The sequence below is a fragment of the Cataglyphis hispanica genome, chromosome 19 (assembly GCF_021464435.1).
Source record: "Cataglyphis hispanica isolate Lineage 1 chromosome 19, ULB_Chis1_1.0, whole genome shotgun sequence".
NCBI lineage: Eukaryota > Metazoa > Arthropoda > Insecta > Hymenoptera > Formicidae > Cataglyphis > Cataglyphis hispanica.
Window position 1 is genome coordinate 1,779,615 of NC_065972.1, and position 17,828 is coordinate 1,797,442.

The window sequence follows — 17,828 nt, forward strand, 5'->3', positions numbered from 1 at the left end:
ATATTTATAAACTTAAGAGCTTATTTTCATACCAAAGAACGATTGATAAATCGTGGATAGCAACAAAAACGGGAGATGTACTTTACATTAGTTATATTATTAATGTAATTATATATTTATATGTATTATATTTTTATATTAATCAGATTCTCTTAAAACTTATTTTTAGTCAAGCATATATTCATGATAAATTGGATTTAATCGCTCTCAAAGTGATCAAATTTGCTTTATTCGAAAATGCTAATAATTAGGGTCACCCATGCTGGACAGGTCAAAGGGGAAAAGTCAAACTAAGAGAGATACTGTAATTATTATATTAGTATTTTTGAATAAAATGTAAGTAAACAGTAATCGAGAGAAAATAGAGAAAAAGGAGCTTCAAAATATCTTCCCTTTTAGAAAATTTTTTTATTATATACTTATTTGTTCTTTCTCTTTTCGCTTTAATAACTCTAATTTTACTTTACATCATTATTTCCAATGTAAAAATATTGTTGTAAAACTCGACTTCAATTCTTCAATATACGTATAATATTTACGATATTATTAATTTTCTAAAAAGAAGCAACAATAATTATTAAATTCCTGGATAAATACGTGTCCGCGATTTAATAAGTAATACAACACCCCCGTCTCCAGCCTCGATCAGGAATTCTGTTTACTTGCAATCTCCATAATTGCGCCGGGACGAAAAACATCGCGCCGACGTCCGTTCTGCGGCAGCTAATTGAGGAATTAAAAATGAGAATGGGTGTCATTCTTTGTAGCAGCTAATTAGATCTGAATTACTCAGCGATGGAAGGGGGAGGACGGACACGAGTGGAAGGAAATTAAAAATTATCTAGGTAGTTTAAGAGATGAATGCGCAGCACTCCTTGCATCGTCAGGTATTCCTTTAGTCGTCGCTCATCAGGCTCGCCGACGACGGGAAACTTTTAGAGCTAATTGATTTCCCGCCAAAGTCCCGGCTTGCATGTTGAATCACCTCGTAACAATCGGGCACTTAGCGGCAAATGGTGCCGCCTTGCAAAGTCTCTTTAGCCAATATTATGTTCGCGATAAGAAATTGTTTACTTTGTAAAAACCATTATTAAAAATTAGATTTCTTTTATGTATTATACTTGTCGTTAAGCTTAATATTGACGCGCCAGAAAAAACCTGATAAGAAATGCAAGAAATGCTGTGCATCTCTTATATAAGGTACCTAAATAATATTTAATGTTTAATTTAAAGATGGTCGTGTCGTTAGCTTTTTCTCGCGTCGTAATATCCAGTATGTGATATCCAGTTCCGATGCACCATATGAGCACCATAGGTATCATAAATCTACAGCGGCGTGCAGAAAAAAAAATGACAATGGTTTGAAAATTCCTGTTGAGCTGCGAGCTCTAATCTGAATTGATGGTCACGAGGCGAACCGTCGCCGATAATAAATAAACGCGTGAAAAGAAAAAAAGTCTTCCCATTATACGTGTGCGCCTAATCTGCACGGCGAATATTGGAACGACCAATCTGTGGATGTTTACGTACAAACACTACGAGCGTATTGAATGCCTCTCTATGTTAGGAAACATATATTACTCTCCAGTAACATGAAATCCATCTAGAAAGATTGAGAATTGCATTCAAATAAGATAAATGCAAACATATTTATAAATTTTTCATAAATTTATAAGTTTTAAATTTAAAAAATTTTAACAATCTTTTTAGATGGATTTTTTTAAATTAATTAATTCTCAAGTTTTTTTTTCTTAAATAATTAAAAGTTGTACAAATAGTAAGATAATTAAAAAATATTTGCACTAAAGAAGCTTGTCGGTAAAAAGACGATATCAGAAATTCTCATCAGAAATGCCGAACGAAAGAGATTAGACGAAGCCGCTCATCGTTCTTTGTATGATACATCGATTATAGGATCACTTCTCGATAAAAATTTCGAATCGAATCTTGCTGTCCCATATCGATCGCTCACATGTATTACCCTGTAGACATTTATTTCGTGAGGCTTTTCGGATTTGACGGATTAGAGTTGAGCTTCTTCTAAAAGATATTAATGCAGGTCCAAAGAGGAAAGGCCAGAAAGAAAGAAAAAAAAAAGCAGCAAAGATGAGATGAAGGGAAGGAAGGAGGGGCTAAGCGTAAAAATTGCAGATAGATAAGGGTGCTAAGGGCGCCATTCGTCTACCTCGCGGCTGACAGGCACGATAAAGTTTCTTTTACACTGAACTAACACTGGCTTAACGCACTCCTTCCAGGACGAGCAATCCGGATAAGAATATCGCGGAAAAGCACCTTCAGCAAGTCCTAAACGCGACTTATTCTCATCGCTTATAACTTGTCAATAATATATTGAAATGAGTTTAGAAAAAAAGTCCATAAGAAAATACAACACGAAATAAATGGAAATATACAGATCTTACTAGACAATATATTAATCATAATTAGATAATTAATGTAGAGATATCAAACTTTCAAATAAGAATTTAATGAAACACGATTCGGGAGAAAGGAGAAAAAAAAAAAAAATCTACAATTCTAATTTTATACAATATTTCCAATTAATTAGAATGCCTTTGAAAAATAATTAATTTTTATTTAATCAACCTTAAAGCCTATAACATGATTATCTTAAGCATTCGCTAATCGTAGAGGGAGTACCAGTGAGTACGCGATAGTTAGTATAGTGAAAGGAGGCGATGGCGGAAGGAAGGACGACCTGATTCCCGGTTAATTAATAGCAAGTGATTAATTATCGGAGCCTGGCAACCCTTGTCAAAGAAACCGTCGAGCGGAACACGATCCGCGTTTGATCCGCGAATACGAATGCAGAGAAAGATATAGGATGCGCAGAGATGAACAGGGTGATCGTAGGGAATGAGACACACACGTCAAGAGACAGATGAGATATATCTTAAGAGCTTTGTATAGCTTCATTACCTTCTTTAGCTAGGACAAAAGGTGAATGCAAGGAAAATATAACATATCTTTTCATTTCCCTTGTCTTCTCCTCATTAGACGACTATGAAATGGAAGCAATTATTTTTCAAATAAAATCTTAAAGGATCTCAGCTTATTACATAAAATTCGATTAAATTAAGGATTTCAAGTCTCTTAGAATATATAAAGTATCTTTTAATTAAAATATGGCACGCGCTTCAGAAGAAAAAGAACAGGTCAATCAACCTAATAAAGGACTGAAATGTTCCGAAACGTGAATAAGGTCTCGAAATAAGCCCCGGCGGCGGTAGCTTGCGGTGTGCTTCGTGATCCGAGAAGATTGCACGGTCACGGTCCTTAAGTTTCGTAGGCGTCGTGCCGGGCCGTTAATTACGATCACCCGCTCGGTTAATCACCGCGTCGGACGCGGCGACAGTTTAAATGGCGGGCGACGGCGCGCACCGTGTAAGCAAGACCGCGAAGCGAAGTTCTGCGGATGTAAATAATGAAGCGCCACGTTTTCTCGCGGATTAATGAACGTTGCCTTTGAACCAGCCAGTCCTTGAGAAAATGTCGCTATGAAAATTTTCACGTTGTCTTGTCATTATTCGCGTGACGCCGCTTATTCTCTCTCTCTCTCTCTCTCTCTCTCTCTAACGCTTTCTGGAGATTTAAATAGTTTATTAATGTTTTATAAAAGATGGAATTTAATCAATTTCCAGCAACGTCAATCGCGAAGTAAAGCGAAATATTTCCTTTTAAAAATATATCAATTTTTGAAGTTAAATTTCTGTAATTAATATTGCTAATTATTCATAATAATATTTTTTTATTTTAACATTTTTTATACCTCTGCCATATGTTAGTTTCTAAATCATAAAGTAAAATGTATTGCGACATTATAAGGGTTGTGTACCAAAATTAATTATTATTTTCGAGCGTTATTTCGGAGCCTATAAATTCCATGGAATGGAAAGCCATTAGCCTATCCATTAATTATTCCATACGATTAATTATTCTATCGCAACACGGCGACGGTTTAAAGAAGCAAGAGATAATTCCTGGACGACGGCGACGCGAGAACGATTTTGCTCGAGGAATTTCAAGTTAGTCGAGATTTAAAGTGGACTTTAACGTGTAGTTCGCGACACAAATTATCTCGAAGTCAGCTTTAAAACTAAAGCTCCTTTAAATTTTTTGTAAGCCGCTTTCCGCGATGCTGAGTCCCGTAAATGAGATTCACGATTGGAGCAGTAAATTGAAGCGGCGTTTCTGCAGAAAAGCAGTAACATTTCCAGAGAAATATCCGATTCGCGAAACATTTCGAAGAGGAGCGGCAAATACTTGACACTCTCTGTCTTGGAGAAATAAATTTTTTCTTGTGCTGCTTGCACGTCACACACATATAATGATTATTTCCGATTACCGGAGGAATAATGACGCAAAAATACGTATTGGCCGAGCTATTAATTTTTATTGTTTCCGAAAAGGAATACGAGTTTTTTTTTTTTTAAATTTGATAGTCGAGTATATCAATTTTTCGTGTTTTGCGATAACCGGATGGATCTTAAAGTTTAAACCGCGACACCTGCCAATAATATCTGAGAACGGAACGTCTCGAAACGATTTCAACTAGAATCAATCTTAGTACAACAACACGCGCGCGCAATCTCTCGACCAACTCGCGTTCATCGCAATGCGAAGTTGAGGCTGAATAAACATCCGCATGCGAATAAATAAACAACGTCTAAATAAATCGATCGCACTCAAACGTATATTAATACGACGATGTAGCAGCGATCGCAATCCCTTCCCATTCGAGTGGGCAAATAAATAAATAAAGCGGACAGGTATACGTAAACGTTCAGAAGGAACGAGACGTTGAAATCGATTGTACGCTGATATAGAGATGGGGAGAGGAACGGAAATGGGTCGCGAGATGTCGTCATAAAAATGCAGCGGAAACGACGCCATTTTATAAAGGTAACGTGATATTATGTCACCGAAGCAGCATTACTGATGGACGCGAAAGAGAAAGAGAGAGAGAGAGAGAGAGAGAGAGAGAGAGAGAGACACAATCATTTGTTTAGATAAATAAACAAACGTTTAATTAAATTCATGTTTATCGCCTTTCACAGACACAACACTCCAGTTACTGTAATTTAATATTGTAAAAGCGCAAAAGAGAAGATCCTTATTTCATACAACTGAATTACATTTTACAATTCAGATTATGCGCGTCCGAGTGTCCCCTCATTGTATAGAGAAAATATTACATTTTTTTCGAAATTATCTCTTTCGCAATCTATGCAAAATTTTTGAAAAGAATATTTTGCATAAATTTTTGCAAAAATTTTTGCATAAAATTCTTTGAATTGTAAATTTTTCATTGTTAGAGGCAATTACTGTTTTTTTCAAAAGATCCAATTACGATTGTCCTGAGAAGTAAACACATATTTGATGCAGCAAATTAATATTATATTATATTAATATCTCTCTAATACGATCTAATCTGTATTACCGTCCTATTAATTTCAGCCTGTTATTGACAAATGCTCTGTCGAGATATTTGTTCACTCGGTTATTTACCAAGCCAGCAATCCGCCATGAAAACCGAAACCAATCGTGATTAGTGCGTGCAGCATGGCCGCAATGATTGCAAAAGGACGTTACGTGGAATTAATAAACGTTGGATCGATGCATTTGTTTAAACACCGGCTTACTCATCCGTGTAAAATCTCGTTATCTATATATCCCGATGGAATTCTTGCTCACATTATATATTAACGTTTCCGGATGTCAATGTGTAACTTTCGAAAATAGACTTTATGATTGTTCAGATATTCTCCGAAATAGCTTTCGACCACTAAGTCCGAACGATATATTTCTAAGCCCTGAAAAAGAGTTTTTTTTTTTTTTTTGTGAAAATACACATATATTGCCAAAATATAAAAAGTTTATTTCGTAAATTAAAACTGGCAAAAGAGTTTGGAGTTTTTTTTCCCCTTTTTGTTTTTCTCGACAAATTTGACGTAGACATTCAGATACGATCCATTCCAACGAATTTGACGTTGAGAAACATTTTCCATCACACGAAAATGTGACATATAGAAAGATACTTCGGTCGGAAATATCGCCCGAGGTATCGCCATTCGAAAAAGGAATCCTTCTAACTTTAAATACAGAGAGAGAGAGAGAGAGAGAGAGAGAGAGAGAGAGAGAGAAAGAGCGCGATGTACACCCATCACTATCTATGAAATTCCGATTTTATATGCAACTTGGAAGAAAAAGATATGACTCGTATTTGAAAGATAGTACGAATTTTCTCGAATACTATTTTACATGAAGGCTGATCATGAATTTCCATGATTCGTCATGACACCCACGGATTACACGAAATAATCCGAAACAGTGCGGCGAATAATTAGATGTTGAAAGCTCAAATTTACGCTCATCTGTATCACGGTTGAACGACGCGTTCGTGATTAGCATTGATGCGTGGACGTTGCATCGGCGATGATTGCAAAACGAATCGCCAGATGGATGAAACGATTTCGCGAGCCATGCACGTAACGAGCGTCGCAATGATGACATCACGCGGCCGGACATGTAATAGTCTTAATTAAAATAGCGGTCTAACGAACATCGCTAACCGCCCTAATCCGACGTGCTTCATTGATAATCCTCCGGTCTCGTATAGTGGAGAGGACCTCATCCTACGCTACATATAAGCGTATCCTTTTCGCGTGAATAAATTTTTAAATCTACACACTATGTGTGTGTGTATGCACGTATGTGTCTACTGAAGATATTGTGTGAAATCCCCCCCCCCCTCCCCCGTGTAGTCGCGCTTCATCGGGAGTAGTTCGTCACGGAGCGCCGCTTTTCCTCGCACGCGACATCGGTGAATTTTTCACGCTTAATTTCTCGTGTGCACGGCACACGAGGCGGTCTCGCGCACCACCAACCGGCGTGAAATCGACGAGACGTACGTGCTACAATGTGACGCGGTTGTAGGGCTCGTTGGTGGCGGTGCGATACGTGGCCCGTTTCGCTCGCAAGCACGTTTCCGCTCTCTCGCGTATCGTAGTCGATACGTCGGATCGTCGCTGCGATACGTGAATCGTCGCGTTAATGACCGCGATAGCGGATTGTTACACCATTTTGGTCCATAAACGGACGAGCACCGACGACAATTGGGGTTGTTTCGATACAACGACGTGTGCACGGCAAGAAACGTTGAAAGACGAATGTGTTAAGATATTCCGGAAAGAACCGATATTGTGAATGTTACGGTAATCGTTACAACGAAGTAACGTGTCGAGGTCTTTCAGATTGCGTAAGGTATTGCAGAACCATCTTATTTTAATAGTAGATTCTATGTAATTTCGAGATAATCTTTTTTAATGAAAATGTCAAGGCAATCTATCATAATTTTTGATTGCAAACAATTAAAAAAAGGCCTTTCGCAAATTAAACTATATATATATATATATATATATATATATATATATATATATATATATATATATGTAAAGTTTAAATATAACTAATAAAATTATATTCTTCAGTTAATTTCATAGGTGGAGTTTATTTAATAAATTTTAATTTTGAAGATTTAATTACATAAAAAAAAATTTTTTTTAAATAGAAGGTTGATGAACTTTCCCTGATATTTTCATTAAAAAAAAAAAAAAAAAAAATTGACTAGAAAATCTGCCATTAAAAAGTAAATGATAATATATAAAATAAGTTGAGAGCTACTCTTCAAAATAATGTGTATGCAATCAAAAAGTTTTATTTCAAGTTTTTTATATCTTAAGCATAAAAGTTTCAAGTATGAAGATAATATCTGAGAAAGCGTAGCGCTGGTCTCCTGCGACTGTTATAAAAGAAGAATTTGAGGAACGAGAGAAGGACGGCCATATATTCCTGTACAAAATATCGTAAAGGGCCCTCTCTCTTTTCTCCCTTACCGTGTCGCGATGAGGGGACAGGTAATGCTGGGCGAAGCCCAAGCCTCTGGACTCCAAGGCGCGCACTCGTACAGTCTGAGTTCTCGGCCTGAAACTGCGCCAAAGACGCTGCGCCATCCGCCGGTGCAGCCGCCGGTGAGACCGAATCCACTTCCGGCACCTCGCGAAGTGCTCGCGCTACTTCCGGCCCCGTCCTCGCTGCTCTCGCTGCTAGCTCGTCCGTTCTGCAAGCACACACGCGGCAATAATGAATATTCAATTTCCAATCTTTATGTCGAGAAAGAAAAACCGAGGAGGGTAAATACACCGCAGTTTCTCTTCTCAAGAAAATATTTAAAGAGTCAAGAGCTTCAACAATTAATAATGGTAGAGCTCTTCGAGGTCTTGGAATTTGAAAAATTTTAACTTGACCGCGATTGTAAAAGAGAAAAAAATGCGAACAAAAATATATATCATATATATTAATCATCTAACATTTCCATATTTAAAACTAATTTTTGTATGAAGAAATTTCAAAAAATCGAAATCAAGTAAAGAGAGGAGTAAACTGAAGGAGTCAGGAAATTGTCGAGGAAATAGTCGCGCGTGATCGATCATTTCTCTGTTTTATATCTTAGCAGCACGATGTCGAGCGAAACGTGACGCTCGGTTATAATTACGTTATTGTGCGACGCCTTGACATTTATCTTGTTTGTGTTTTGACATACATGAGCAAAATTGGATTTCTTCCATTTTAGACAATGGCATTGGTAAATTAAAAATAAGGAAAAATTTCACTTTAAAAAATTTCAGGCTCATAAATCGCAATAATAATAAGAGAATAATGTAGATCTGAAGAGAAATAGCATCATTTTGCGTAAATTACGATAAAAATTGTTGCAAAAAGATATTAAACATGGGAAGAAAGAGAGAGAGAGGGGCAAGACTTTTAAATATTTTATAATAACGCGCACATCTTTGCACTATTTTTTTTTTCTACTAACAAGCTCTACATATTTCCCAAAAGTTTCATTGAAATCAAAACTTCCCAGTTTGTTCTCTTGTTAGTAAGATCGCAATCCCGTTCAAGTCGCAGAGGAGCAACCTAAGAAGAACACATTAATCTTAAACGACTTCCTGCCCCTTTCTCTTGGCAAAAGAAGGATCAAACTTCGTCTCCTCAGCCTCCCCAAAGCTTCGCGGAAAAGTTGGCGTAAGTAGCGGCGTAAGGAGATACATCCCGTGTACAAGGAAAGACCGGAAGTTCTGACGAAGTCGGCTCTCAGCCGACGAACGACATCAGATCGGAAAGTTTATCCGGTAGATTAAAAAACTCTACGCGGGGCGACCGTCGAGCTAGTTCAACGTATATTTTATATGGAAAGGAAAATGTCGTTCGCCAAGCGCACGGTTGTTTTTATCAAATCAGCATCTTAATATACGAGCTACTAGGAGCAAAAGAAAAAAAAAAAAAAAAAGTTTCAAGCCGTAGCATTTAACTAAGATGCAAGCATTCCTCGGCAAGATTCTATCCCGAGGGCTCTCGGGACTCGGAAATGCGAGAATTATAAAATCCAAAGAAAATCGACAAATTTCGATAATTAAAAAAAAAAGCGACAAACTTGAAGCATTTAATGTGCCAGAATCGGAGAGGAATCATCGCCTGTTCCTTTTTCCTTCGATCCGTTTCAGTGCTTCGCAGACATCACAATCGTCCGTCTTATCGCCGATTTTCTTCCGTGTCGTGGCAACCGTGAAATGGAGCGAAAAAAGCGGAGAAGAGAGAAAGGGAGAGAGATGTCGCGCAATCTACGAGAAAGGTATCAATGTGGAATCAGGCGAAAAGAGAGAAATATTAAACGGAAGCGAATGTCTAACGGGAGAAGGGGAAGGTCGATTGACCTCCGTGAGGTCGGAAAAGTTCGAAGGGCGCGAACATCGAGCCGTCTCGAAAGAAGGAGGAGAATTATCAAGGAGGGGTAAGAAGGACGACGCTTCGTTCCTTTTCATTCTGCGGGAGCGGAGAGGTTTCGACAAGGTTTCGCATCGTCGACGATTTCACGCAGGTCGGATAAGATAATAAAGAAACGCCCGCGACAAAATTATCGGCCAGCAGACCGGCCTTTTGTTCCGGAGTAAAGAACTAAAGACGAACATCGAATTAAGCATTGATATTCTTGGCTCTCCTTGGATATTTCAACCTTTTGGTGTTGGAAATCGCAGATCCGATTATCGTACGCAGACATCTAGTGCGTGTAAAAGAAGATCAATATTCGTGCTTTTCTTCGGAAAGCATAGAGCGTAGAGCGAAACGTGAACAATGAAATTTTTACAAAGAAAAAGGAAAGAGAAATAGTTGCTGAACAGGATATGCGCACCCTCTAGCCGGACGTTATAACGAATCGAACCCAACGGCTGTGATCTGGTGTCTGGTTGCTCGCGTCCTAAAACAAGCGATAACCCGTGATATACGAGTTTTCGCATTCTCCCCCCGCGCGCGTTTTTCACGCGTGCGATATCTCGCTCGCCGCTCTCGTATCTTGCCACGTTTCTTCCACATTTCGCCAAAACTGAATGGATGCATGGCATCCTAGCTTCTATCGTACGCGCCGATCTTTCAAAGTTCGCTCCCTCTTATTCCGTTTCATTACTCTTTTTCTTCTTCTTTTAATTTATATATATATATATACACTCTCAGCCGAATAACTGTCCCTCGGTTTATCGGGTCATTGTGTCTCCTTTTCTTTTTTCGCAACGTGATTTCCGCCTTCCTTTCGCGCTCGATGTTTCCGGAACCCGAGGTAGTATCGAATGCCGTATCCTTCCGAGCCACTATAATACAAGTGTAATCGCGGCGATATTTTCGCGATCCATTAATCCCACCTGTACATTCATCGGGAAGCCAAGGATTAAAACAAGATTAAACGCAGAATATCTCTATCCGCTCTCGCGGGCTGTATAAGAGAGCTCAGCGCGAGATGGAAGAGATCTCGCGCGATCGCGTCCTAAATCATCTCGACTAATTTCGCGTAATCTTTATACCGGCAATAAAATAATAATTCCCCCTCTGGGATGTATAAGCGCGCGCAGGGGCGGCGAAATTAATAACGATACTAGATGTATTCCGCGATGTGGCGAGGATAGCCCACTCTCTGCATAGAAAATACTCTCTGCAAACAGTTCTTGTTTCGGTTAAGATTACAATGAAATATGGGAAAATCTTAATGAACCTTGTGTTGGTTTTTAGCTAGGAAATCTTCGTCAATGTTTGGCTTCGAAGCGAATTCGAGACGAATGAAATTATTTATATTAATCGTAGAGGAAAAAAGTGGACAAAAATTCATATAATAACATATTATAAAGTAGAACCATTAACGTCGAAAGCTGTAAATGCTATTATTGCGAGCACATCAAACATATTAGCCGTATTAAACACGTGAATTAGCGTACATGCCTGCAATGATGCGCTCTTGCATTATAAAGCGGATCTGAGAGAGCTTCTAACGGTGATATATCACCGTTAGAATTTCAGAGGCGTAACACACGTCGTGGTTTTCAACTAATCGGACAACCGGCGATCGTGTATACGAAAATCCTAATTGGAGACAAGTTAATCGCTTATGTAATCTCTCTTCTATCCAGTTATAATTTCAGCCAAAGTATTATGGTTTCGATTTTGACGTATTTCGCGAAATTAGCTTTTACGTTTTAGTGGAACTTAGAGATCGGGATATTTCAACTATATATGTATGTATTACATGTATAAAATTGTGAAAATTTTATTACGAAAATTTTAACATTTTTTATTCTAAAACACATTATATTAGTAGACACAATATATTGTGTATCTATCTGCAACGATAATTGCGAAAGAGAATATATATATAGCCTACTGGAAAGTGCGGAAAATAATGGAGTTGTGCGAACATGAGATAGACGGTAAAACTCAAGTGAGTTCAAACTCAAATTGCGCGCAAACTACGAGCGAGAGAAGCGCAGGAATGCACGATTGTCGTCGTGGTAACGTATTCGTAAATGTCGCGATTCTCCAAAATCGGCTTAAAATGGGATGGCCTGCTGCCTAGAATGTCGTAGGTATCGTGCAAACCGCAATGTTTGTGCTTACGCGAATGAAAAATCTTAAATTAAATTAAATTAATCTTGCAATTTCAAAAATTCGCGATAAATTCAGTCTTCTTATTTGGAAGTTTTTTCCGTCAATAAAAAATCGTTTTATCCATGATTCACTCTTTGCAAAAAAATTTATTTATTATTACCAATATAATATAATTCATTATTATTATTATCGCTCTTGCCACTCTTCTTCGTGAGATACTAATAATATTTGTAACTATGTATCCTCTCCTTCCCTTTTTTCGAAAAAGGAAAGCGCACGCGTTTTCATAAAATAGCGTTACAAATGAAATCAAATCATAACGAGAGATAAAATGCTCGCAGTTTTATCCCACGATGAGACTGCGAAGAGCATCGGCTTTTTTTTTTTTCCCCGTGCGTTATACCCAGTTATAACCATTATCTTGCAATGATGCGATCATCCTGTATATCCGTCGTTACATCCTTGCGACGGCGACCCTAATGGAAAGCACATTAGGAGGTATATCTCTCACTTCGTATACGAGAGGGGTGTTGGCGAGGGGCCGGTGTTAGCCAGCTCGACGGCGCTTCCGCGCAAGCGAGTGGAAACGTTACGATATCGTTCTTAAAGTCGCCCACGTCCGTGTATTTACCGAATAGATACCATTAAAGGGGAACTTACGACTGAGGAAATAGAAAATAAAATTTCGTTCACCGTATGTCCAAAATTATTGTTACTAGGATCGCACTATTCGCTTATTATTGAACTCTCGTGGCCAATTTATCTTACTTTTAGCTGAAATCTCGGCAACACGAAGGAACTTAAATTACAACTTATTCCAGAAAGATTTTCAATTTCCTCAGACACATTTATAGAGGTTGCAACGGTTTGAGGATCGAGAATGTTTCAGTTAAATTAAATTGGAAAAGAAATTAGATCAAACTAGTTGTGTTAAAAACATTGGGATGTAGAAATTAAAATAATAAAGTAAATTTAAAAAAAAAAAAATTGAAAAATTAAATAACGGTGAGAGAGATAGATGGGATAATAATAAGTTTTAGAAAAATTCAATTAGAAACCTGCACACTGTCAATTCGCCATAAAAATACTGGAAGATATTAGATTACGAAAATATAGGATAAATGAGCCGGGAAGGAAATCATTTCTTAATTGACAATCGCATGATAACACGACCGCGGTTGTTTACGCGCGAATTTACGCATAATTGCTGAAAAGATTAGGGCCGGTGGTCCGGCGACCATCGTCTCCACCGTCAGGACATAACCGACAAATTAATTTTCCTTGGCAATTCAATTACACCTTAATTGGGTACGACGGAAATGAGACCGTATTAAAATTGCAAGCATCCAGACGGAGCCGGAGATTTTACCTCATTCGCTTCTCCAACTCGAATGACCGAGAAATTTGATTGCCGAATGCATCGTCGATGTGTTCCCCGTCAAATTTATATCCTCGAAGATCATTTTTTTTCTCTCTTCGTTTATATTTTTACTCTCGAATAGACATCTCGAAATAAATTTACGAGATTGTTTGTTCCCGATGAGATATTCTATGTAAATTATATATCTAAAATATGATGGAAGAGAAGAAAAGAGAGTTATCTATGATTATTTAAATAATATGTGTACTCTGACGTCACTTAAAACACTTGGTAGACCTCACGATAGTATCCATCGTATCCATTGTACACAAACGCAAAAGTGCCAATCCCACATCCTCCATCTATCTATACCATCGTATAGATACACTTGCACGGATATTGACACACGTACGCACACGCACGCTGTCACTGACAAACGAACACGTACACGATCGTCTCTTGATCCGTCGTTCCAGCCGCAGTTTGCTTAGCATTGCTGATGCACTATCCACTTGCGCGCAAGTGAGATGGACACTGTAGAAGAGTGGAATATAGTGAGGGAGAGAGAAGGTGGGGAAAGGATGAGAGGAAGGTCCGAGGGAAGATTATGGAGAACGTCGGTGTCTGTGTTTGAGGACCGATAGTGGCTCGCGTTCTAATTAATAACGAACCCCTCGATGCAGCCCGCGGGTTTTGCAGGGTGCACCGTGTATGAGAGAAGCTTTCAAGAATCGAATAATCGAAGGGTAAAGAGTCGTTACTTTGTCGGAAGAGGCACTTACGTTAAAAAAGGAAATATTTAATTCAAATTTCGAGACTCGACAAAAATTGCAAAATTTTTCAATTATTTGGGATATATTTTTAATAGTTTTATATCAACAATAGATAGTTTGATATATTAACGTAACATTAAATTTTATCTATAAATAATAGAAAGCATTCCGGAAATGTAGCCATTTTTTTCACACATCAATTCTCCATTCGATATATTATTCTCAATGCATATCAAGATATTAATTTTTCTTATTATTATAAAAAAAAAATGCTAATATCTTTAGATTTAAAGAAAAATTTAGATTTAATAAATATAAATTCCCATGTTATATCTGTATATATTTTATATATTTTATAGTAATATAAAATAAAACATTTGTTTTTTACTCGTTTTTATTCAAAAATTAATTCGACTGATATGTCGAATTTTAACTTTCATATACGCATTGCATTATCTCCGATGCCAATGTAGTGCGTGTGGATGCACACATAAGATGTATTTGAACAGTCGGACGCCTCCCCACGGCTCTTTCGAGCCGGTTGAGAAACACGAGGATCGAGGGAGAGAGAGGGTGGGTAGCGCGCAGGCGGTCGAGAGGGTTAAAATAGCGGTTACCGGCGAGCTTCCCCCGAGAAAGGCACGCCGAATAAATACCGGCGGCCGGACGGAATCGTCCGATTGGTGGGGCTTGAGCGATCGGAAAAGCCTGGCCGGCTTAAAGTGCCCTTACCCTACTCTCTCCTCCCGACCGATGCTGATTCTGCATTCCTCTCACTAAGTCCTATTCTTCTTGACCCCTGAAACTATTTCCGGTTAGCCGGGACGAAGGACTTTTGTCGATAAGAAAGACAGAGAGAGAGAGAGAGAGAGAGAGAGAGAGAGAGAGAGAGAGAGAAAGGGAATAAAAAGGGAAGAGTGGCAGAGAAGGGCCTCGACAGGGGTAAGTTTATTGTCGCTCTTTACAATACCATTATCTAACGTTCAGAGAAAAGGAAATCGAATCTTATTGTATATAAATGTGTATTTTCGCCACAAATTTAAAAAAAAAACATTCTGCCTGCGAATATTCAAGATTAGAAAGTCATCTTATCAATGTGTCATACACATAGCGTTGTTGTCGTTATCATTTATCGTTACCATTAAAAAATATCGCGCACATTCGTCATCGTAAAGGGGGAGGGCGAAATAGTAAACGACGACAGATCTAAAGAGGCTTATCACAAATTTTCTCGTGAATTTTCAGAGGATCGCCGGGTGATTTCCGAAGTAACGAATGGCGGCCTCGATATATCTCGCTGTTCTATACACCAGCGGGAAACTATTTCTATTTATCCCCCTAGGCGTTTAATTTTACATTTGATTACGAATGGAAAGGCATTACAAAGTGCGACGCTTTATTGTCCGGGAGTTAATTGAGAGGGACGCTTTAAGTTTTGCCCAATTACATTAACTCCGAGTTAGTGAAAAAATATGCGAAGCGCCCACTGCGCGCGTGCGGCTGTACTCTATGCTGGGATTAATTAAAATATACTTAAATGGCGTACCGTTAATTTTCAACGGCTAATTTAATGCCCGCTCGGCCTCAGATTTAATCCAACGGCAACGCACTCGCCGGGAATACGCGAATAAATTGCCTCCAAGCTCATGCCGCCATGTTTCATTGTTTGAAGATCCGACAATAATAAAACTACGATATATAAGCGACAAACAGACAACAGCAGCAATAATAACGATAAATTACATATCCATTTTAATATTTCCCTTCTACGAAGCATATAAATATATATAATTGCAATTGTACAAAGAGAGAAAGATTATATAATTGATGAACATTTTTTGTTACCTCTTATCCGTGATATATATATATATATAATTTTACATATACACAAAATAATTACTGTCTTTTCGCGACATAATGAAATTATCGTACAAAATGTGCTCTGCCGTTATCAATATTTATATTAAATTAATATCGTTATTATCATTGTTTGTACTCGATCTATTGAAAGCCGGTTACTTTGGATAAAAACGCGACAATTAAATATGCTTCTGTCAATGTGACGGAAACAGGACCACGCGTAAGAACTGAGTAAACAGAAATTGCAGTATGATTGGGGACGAATTTATATCCGGGCGGGATTGCGTCGAAATAAAGCGATTCGTCTCCCCCCGGCATCCGCGTTCGATTTTCATGGAAATTATAATGGCTCGTCGCTATTACTCGAAAAGTGCCGAAATTCCGTGAAAATACGTTTATCGCGAGCAGGCAGACACAGCACGACAAAATTAATCGACGCCATCGATGCACTTTGATGTGGAATTTTAACGCTTTTTGCGCGCTCGATGTATCCCCGCTATTTGTTTCCCTTTAGTCAATTTTTTTTTTTTTATTTCGCGTGGATGCGCGATTGTTAAAAGGGAAGTCGTTGGAACTAATTATTCGACGTGGATTCTTTCCTCGCATCGACTTTAATCATAATTTCAGATTTCCTTTCACACATCATATGTATGTATATGCTAATTTTGTTATTTTAGAATAAAATAATGTTTCCTTCATCTACAATTGATGAAGACTGGGAAACGATAATCTCTGTTCTGTAGACGGGAAACTGGTTAGCTAAGGTCAGATTAGGGTTTGGATTCGGGTTAGATTAGGATTAGAAGGGTGGCTGTGGATTATAGGTAGGCTTAATCCATTCTGAAGAAACTGGCCGTAAGTCTCGTATCTTCTCGTGATTTCAATTTCGCTTAATCTCCATCCGTATCGGTATAGATTCTCATGCCGTGAATCACGTCACGACCGGCTGTGCCGATCCCCCGTGCCTATTTCTCTCTCTCTCTCTCTCTCTCTCTCTCTCCCAAGATTGACACTTTATTGCGGTCGTATATACGAGATTAAGGGAAACGGCATTCCACCATCTCGCCCCTATGCTCGTACTCCCCGGGCGTTACTTCCGGTGGCGTCGACCGTTTCAATATGTGAACTTGTTGGATTTATCGGCCTGCCCTTACCCTCCGGCCTCAACCGTCGTGACTCGTATTTGCGTCACGCGTCTTCTACAAATCGCCGACCCGGAGCAGGATGTGTCGCATTTCGTTTCCTTGCGACAAAGAACCGCTCGCGACGCTGTGCTTACAGCACGCGAGCCAATCGCCAAACAATCGATTTCCGACAATGTTTTCCAAATCGTAAAACGTAAAGTAGAGCGGAGCAAAATTGGAGTCTTCGTTTTGATATCACGCCCGAGGGACCGAAATGTCCGTGTCAAATATATGTTCGCCAAATTTTTAAGGTATATAAAAATAGTAAAAAAGAGTAGCTACTATTTTATACGATATATACACATATATTTTAGATTTTAATAATGCATGTCACAACATTATTATATTATGCGAGTTTTGTAATTAATTAGATTTATATTATATTATAAAATATATTTTGTGATTCTGCTACTGTTTCTGTAAATATTCAATAACAAATTAATTCAAATGATTCATATTATCGGACGCATTATCAGAATTATTTCTACATAAAAAAAAAATCATAAAAAATCATATCATAAAAAAAATATATTACAATAATTATTTTTCGTAAAATAAAATAAAATAATAATTCCGAAGAAAAACATAAAATCCTATCGATGTATATATATTTGTGTGTGTGTGTGTGTGCAGAGAAATAAA

At 38.2% G+C, this 17,828-nt stretch overlaps 1 protein-coding gene across 2 annotated transcripts in view; it reads right to left on the reverse strand.

Annotated features, from left to right (window-relative positions):
- Positions 1-17,828, reverse strand: part of LOC126856519 (beta-1-syntrophin) — a 216,625-nt gene that overhangs the window by 20,076 nt on the left and 178,721 nt on the right. For both annotated transcript variants that reach the window (XM_050605081.1, XM_050605080.1), the window contains one exon: positions 7,914-8,137. In XM_050605081.1, the coding sequence (XP_050461038.1) occupies positions 7,914-8,137 (224 nt within the window). The remainder of the gene's footprint in view (positions 1-7,913; positions 8,138-17,828) is intronic.